The 6,203-nt window shown below is 46.8% G+C and overlaps 1 protein-coding gene across 1 annotated transcript; it reads right to left on the bottom strand.

The window, feature by feature from the left end:
- Positions 1-1,916: 1,916 nt before the first annotated feature.
- TACSTD2 (tumor associated calcium signal transducer 2) lies at positions 1,917-4,736 on the bottom strand. The gene has a single exon (XM_079313995.1). It carries the CDS (start codon positions 3,215-3,217, stop codon positions 2,288-2,290), a length of 930 nt encoding a protein of 309 aa, XP_079170121.1. The 5' UTR covers positions 3,218-4,736; the 3' UTR covers positions 1,917-2,287.
- Between the last annotated feature and the right edge of the window lie 1,467 nt (positions 4,737-6,203).

The following is a 6,203-nucleotide window of genomic DNA, read 5'->3' as shown; positions in this document are numbered from 1 at the left end:
GAGAAGTGGAAGAAGAGCCAATCTGTTATTTCTTTACCTGTTCACTGAAAAAGTGATTTCAATATTCAAGCAGTAGAAATTGGTTTGGCTTTTTCCAGGGTGATTCCCCAAGGTTTAAACATTTTAAGAACTAGTGACAGTCTCCAGCTGTCAGGAACATCCCAGAGGTGCAGGTGTTTCACCATCCAAACAAGAGACCTCAGTGTATTTACATGACACCTGTTAAGATTCTCTTCAGTAACCCAATCTGGCATAATCCCACTCTAAATATCTCTAAGAGATTATTCTTGAGTGGGGGAATATGGCACAAAAAGAGGATTCTTTGCTATTCCACGACAGTAGCAGGTTTGTTTTACCACTGCTAAGAGCTGCAGAGTGATGAGTACAGAGGAGGATCTGCTGCCACGAGGTTTTCCCAAGGGCCTCCCTGCTCTGACAAACAGTGATGTGTGTGTTTTTAATGTAGGTGTGGAGCACACAGGTGTGTGCTCACACCAGCACCTACAAACCAACACGGGCCTTTTGTGTCAAAGGATTCCAGGGTACACACTTGGAGATAGAGGCAAACATGGATTTTACCAGGAGGAGTAGAGAGAACAGAGTTTAAGAGGGTTTTAATCCTTATCTTTCATTTCCTTGCTGTAGTGCTGCCATTGCTCCTGGCACTGTGCTCAGATGGTGAGTGGTACAGAAGTTTAGCTGAAAGCAAAGGCCAAAGCTCACTTTGTGCAGTGGCCCAGGGGTAGTGGCACTGTGTGCAAAGGGCAGCACTGGCCTCTCCAGAGTTGGAGTGCAAAGAGGACTTTTTTTCTCTGCTTGTGTTTAATTTGTACTTTCCAAGGCAGAATATAATTTAGGCACCAGGCAGCTCTGGCATTGTTAAAACAAGAATACTTCTCCTTATAACCCTAGCAGGCAACAGCACAAAGGCACTCTCTGCTATCACCCACTTAAATAACTTAATAAACTTAAATAAAATGAGCAAACATTCCATTAAAGCAGGATGATGTAATCAGGAAAAGGATGGCTAGAAATTTTAGAGTTAACAGCCTCAAAATCTGAATAATAAAAATAATTTTCATTTTGCAAAGTTTAAATCTGCAAAAGGGCTCAATGTCCCATTTTCAGTGAGAACATCAGGAGTGATAAGAAAGTTGGACAGTGGAGCAGGTGCTGCTGAAGGAAGCAGATGAGTGATGGACTTAGACATCCATATGCAGCACAGAGAATGGAACTGACAATATCCCAACATTCAACAACCAGCATTATTTCCTATAAAATGTTCTTCACAGTGGCCATGACTCTCCAAACCAGGAATGCAGCAGATGAGTAGGTAGCAAAGCAGTCCAGTTGTGTGTTGGCCAAATTCCAAGTTCAGTAATTACACTCTGCTCTTAAACTCCCCCCACAGCTCAGCTGGGATAAAGCTCTTTTTCAGCCTGTCCCAGAGCATTGTGTAGTGTTTCTGTGAAGCTGTACAACGCTGAAAAATATCTCCTCCCATTAAAACTGCCCAGGGAATTTAGGTAGACAGAAAGCTATTACCAGAGTTGGAATGTGGGCAGAACACCAAGGTTAACTTACACTTGCATGGGGATCAAGGGATCTTTGCTGACGAGGAGTGTCAGACCCTTATTAAAGAGCACAAGTGGGAATAGCTCACTGTGCTGCCTGAATACAAACCTGCAAACTTGGGATCTCCTCACCTGGAAACGACCCAACACATGGGACAAATCACTTCATAAAAGCCTTTGATGCTGCAGAGTATCTTATCATTACCTTATTTGGTTATTTAGTAATATTCATGAAATTATTTGTCAAAAAAAACTTCCAGGAGCTTTTTTTAAGACCCCATGAACTAAGATTAAACTGCATTTTTAGAAAGTCTACCAAGAGAAAAGCAGCAATACTCCAAATATGCTAAGGCAAGTGTTTTAATTTCAGTAAGTAGATACACCAAGAACCCCACAGAGTATTTAAGTATTTAAGCAATCTGAGCCAGGCCTGCAGCAGGAGTAAAAGCATTCTGTGTTATGTTAAATAGACATCTGTAACAGTTTTCTTACCCTCCAAAGTAGGAGTCATTTAAAATATTTAGGTAACTGGCTCCCAAATTCATTTATATCCCAAAAATTTACTCTTACTAAACAAGAATAATTTAGAACAGTCACTGTACAAATTATTGTAGGAAGAAAAAACTCTAAATCCGTCACGTACTGAGTATGTTATTTGTATTTTGTGCCTTTTTTCCCCCTTTTCTTCCTGTAGTTGCCTTTCTTCTTTCAGCTCAGGGCAGTTCTAAGCTTGGGGCTTTAATTTCCCTCATTTCTTTACACTCAAATTTTTTATACGTCCTTGTGCGCAGCCACCTGAGGACGAGCAGCACAGCAATGCCAATGCCAGCAGTCAGGAGCACCACGGTGACCACAGCACTAATGCCAGCTGCCAGCTGCCTCATGCAGAACTCGGGGGGCTTTTCATCCACATAGTAAATCCAGAGCTTTTCAACAGCCAGAGCGTCCCCATTGACCGAGACATTTAATTTACTGTTGGAATGAAACACCGAGTCGTTGTTGACGTCTTTTTCAAAGTAATAGGCCACATCAGCTATATCTACATCCCACCTGGGCTTCTTGCTCTGGTCCAGGCGGATTTGGATGAGCGGGGGGTCGTACTTGATGGCTGCGATGTACTTGGGGTGCAGCTTGTACCTGCTCTCCAACAGCTGCCTCAGGGCCTTTGCCACATCAGGAGCACCAAAGGCACTGGGGCTTCTCTTGTGTGTCAGCTCAATGTAGATCCACCTGGTGCGGACCAGCTCGCTGCAGTTCAGGCTCCTGCCTCCCCTCTCTGTTCTCCGCACGCCCGCACTGTTCACGCACCAGCAGCTGCTGGACTGGTTGCACTGCCTGGCTCTAAAGGCACCGCTGTCCTCGCAGTCGGGGCTGTAAATGCCATCACTGTCTGACACCCCGTGGGGAGGCCTCCAGAGACGCTTCTCCTTCAGGGGCATCATTTCTGCCTTCATTAGGAAGCATTTAGAAGTCAGGGTTGAGCAGTCTACAGGGTGATCTGAACCTGGCAGCCTGCAGGTGCAGTTCCCAGGGCTGTCCTGGGCACACACTGCCCACTTGTTGGTCGCACAGGTACAGCTGTCGTGGGCTGGTGAAGCGACTGCCAGAATCAAAGCCAGCACAACCCCAAAGAGAGGCTCCATAGTGCAGGAGAAAAGCACAGATAAAGTCCTGAGCGACAGCAGGCAGCATTCAAAGCTTTAATCCACTGATGGAGGCTGCTCATTCCTACACACTGGCGTGCTGCTCCCTTTATTGATTCAAATCAGACCCACCAAACAGGTTCTTCTTCCAAAACAACTGGCATCTGCTTCCCAAATCCCAGTCAACAGCTTCCCAGCTCCCTGTACTTCTCAGGGAGTGGCACCTCCTCCAGCTGCCTCCCTCGCTCCTGCTTGATGAGGAAACAATGAAGAGACAGCAGCCAAGCTCCTGCCATGGGCTTCCGTTATGGATTAAAGACAAGCAGCTGGCCATTTTCCTGCTTTAGACTTTGTATGGACTGGATGCAAATGGCTGTTCAAGGAGTTTCTTACACTTCTGCAGGAAATCCTACTCCTCCACTTCCATCATGGTTGTTCCTGCTCCTTTTACTGCACAGCATCTCTGTCATTCCACTGTCTATATTCTTATCAGTTAAGGACTTTCTACTTTCCCAGCTTTATTAAATAAAGCCTTTGGGAGTTTGATGCTACCTGGAGCAGCTGCTGTTTCAAGAGGAACCAGAGCTGACCAGGTTGATGGCTCCTCTTCTGCAGAGAGCAGCCTCATTGTCCAGCATGGAAAGTTTTTATCCCATCTTTCCTTTGGCACATGCTTCTGCCAAGGCAGCACTAGGAATACTGATTTTCATGCTTATGTTACCCTTATAAAGTTGTTTGTTACTTCTGAAAAAATTTTTCAATCTGAACTCTAATAATGCTTTTCACAGAACACCCCAGAGGCTCCCAAGTCTCCCAGTGCTCTACAAACCTGTGTTACCATTTCCATGCTTTGGCAGCAGCTGGCAAAGATTTTCCAGTTTGCATTAAGTCAGTCCCATTCATCTGTTTTGAACCCTGTCAGACTCTTTATAAATCATTATTTTGAGACCATTAATGACCACAGAGCAGTGTGTGCCCTGCACTCACAGCCACGTGCCTTGCAGTCAGCTCTTGCCTGTGTGCTGCTTACCTGAGCACTGCCCCACTTCCAGTCTGTGCCAGCTTCCACTCGTGGCTCTGTGTGCACAGTGGGAAGGACCCTGCCTGCCAGGGAGTGTTCAGAACTCAGAATAGGTGTAAAATCAGAGCTCCACATGCAAATGGGATGTAAATACCCTCTGCCAAAGCAGGACACAGTCTGGATATTCCTTCAGGTAATAATAACTGTAGTTACCTTTCTTGGAAAATAATTGAGATCTACAGCTAAAACTACTATTAAAACTGCCAGGTAAGTCAATTTGTCATGTTGATGATTCTATAATAGTTTAGCAACTCTTTTCCCATTTCTAAGTCATTAATTTACCCACACTAAAATAATGTCCTTTTTTTTTAGATTTTCACATCCCTTCTTCAAAGTCAAAATCCATTTAACTATCACCTACCTCCTCATATTTTGTCTATATTTTATTTTGTGCTATTTAAATGGCAAATGTGAAATACAGTTCAAAATAAAAGTGCACTTCTTCATTGCTTTTACTTTAACTGGTGGATTTTCCCCTCTGTAAATAAGGAAGGAACAGACTTAGATTACAGACAAGTTTTTCCAACTATATATCTCCAACTTATATATATTAAAAAATGTAATGCCTCTATGACATCAAAAAAGTTATATTTCTTTTAATCCACACTAAACTGTAACAGTACTACAAGAGTTAATTATTTACAACAGCAGACTGTAAAAGGAATAATCCTGTAGGAAATGTGAAGTGCATTATTTCTTTAGTGATCTCTGCTTCCATGGAAACAATTTCTCAGCACAATTCTAAACCTCGTAAAAGTAGGGCAGTAGGTCTATGTAAAACAGCAATTAAACAAACCGAATGCTTTTATCTAGGCCATTAAATACTTTGTCCAGCATCACATGTGATTACAGTGTTCGCTGGGATGTTAAACCACATCCCGTGGGGCTGGGTGAAATCCTCATCCCTCCTTCCTCGGGGTGCACAGCACCTCTCCCTCCCCATGCGGACACTTGGGGCGCTCAGCTGTGCCACACCCTCTTTTAGGGGAGCACAGTGCCACTCCCTCCTTTTGGGGAGCACAGTGCCACTCCCCTCTTTTGGGGAGCACAGTGCCACACCCTCCTTTTGGGGAGCACAGTGCCACTCCCTCCTTTTGGGGAGCACAGTGCCACACCCTCCTTTTGGGGAGCACAGTGTCACTCCCTCCTTTTGGGGAGCACAGTGCCACTCCCCTCTTTTGGGGAGCACAGTGCCACTCCACTCTTTTGGGGAGCACAGTGCCACACCCTCCTTTTGGGGAGCACAGTGCCACTCCACTCTTTTGGGGAGCACAGTGCCACATCCTCCTTTTGGGGAGCACAGTGTCACACCCTCCTTTTGGGGAGCACAGCTGTGCCACTCCCTCCTTTTGGGGAGCACAGTGTCACACCCTCCTTTTGGGGAGCACAGTGCCACTCCCCTCTTTTGGGGAGCACAGTGCCACACCCTCCTTTTGGGGAGCACTGCCCTCCTCCACAGCCTCTCTGCCCTCATGGCCCAGCCCTGCCCAGCACAGGGAGCTCTCTCCAGCACAGCAGAAGGAATCTGGCACCAGAGCTGGGACCAACACTTGGATCAGCTCTGGGGAGGGAATGGGGCTGATGGGACCTGTTGGGCACCTTCAGGATGTGCCCATGCAAACCCCTCCCGCTGCTGCTCCAGGACTGTGACACGTGTGGCAAACACCGGGTACCACCCGGACATCCCTGCGCCAGCAGCGCTGCATCATCTTCCGAGGGGGCCTAAAGCACAAGGGTGTCCAGCACAGGCCCCAGCGAGGCGCTCTGCCCTGGAAGCGCTCCCGGCCCGAGCTCGCACACGCCCGTGGCTGAGCTCTGCCCGAGCCGCTCCCGCAGCAGCTCGCACCAAGCGCCCTCTGCTGGGGCCGAGCTTCGCTCTCACTTGGTCACTGCCGCCGGCACGGA

Source organism: Erithacus rubecula (assembly GCF_903797595.1).
Source record: "Erithacus rubecula genome assembly, chromosome: 10".
Classification (NCBI taxonomy): Eukaryota; Metazoa; Chordata; class Aves; order Passeriformes; family Muscicapidae; genus Erithacus; species Erithacus rubecula.
Note: the sequence above shows the minus strand (reverse complement) of the source record. Positions and strands in the feature narration are given on the sequence as shown.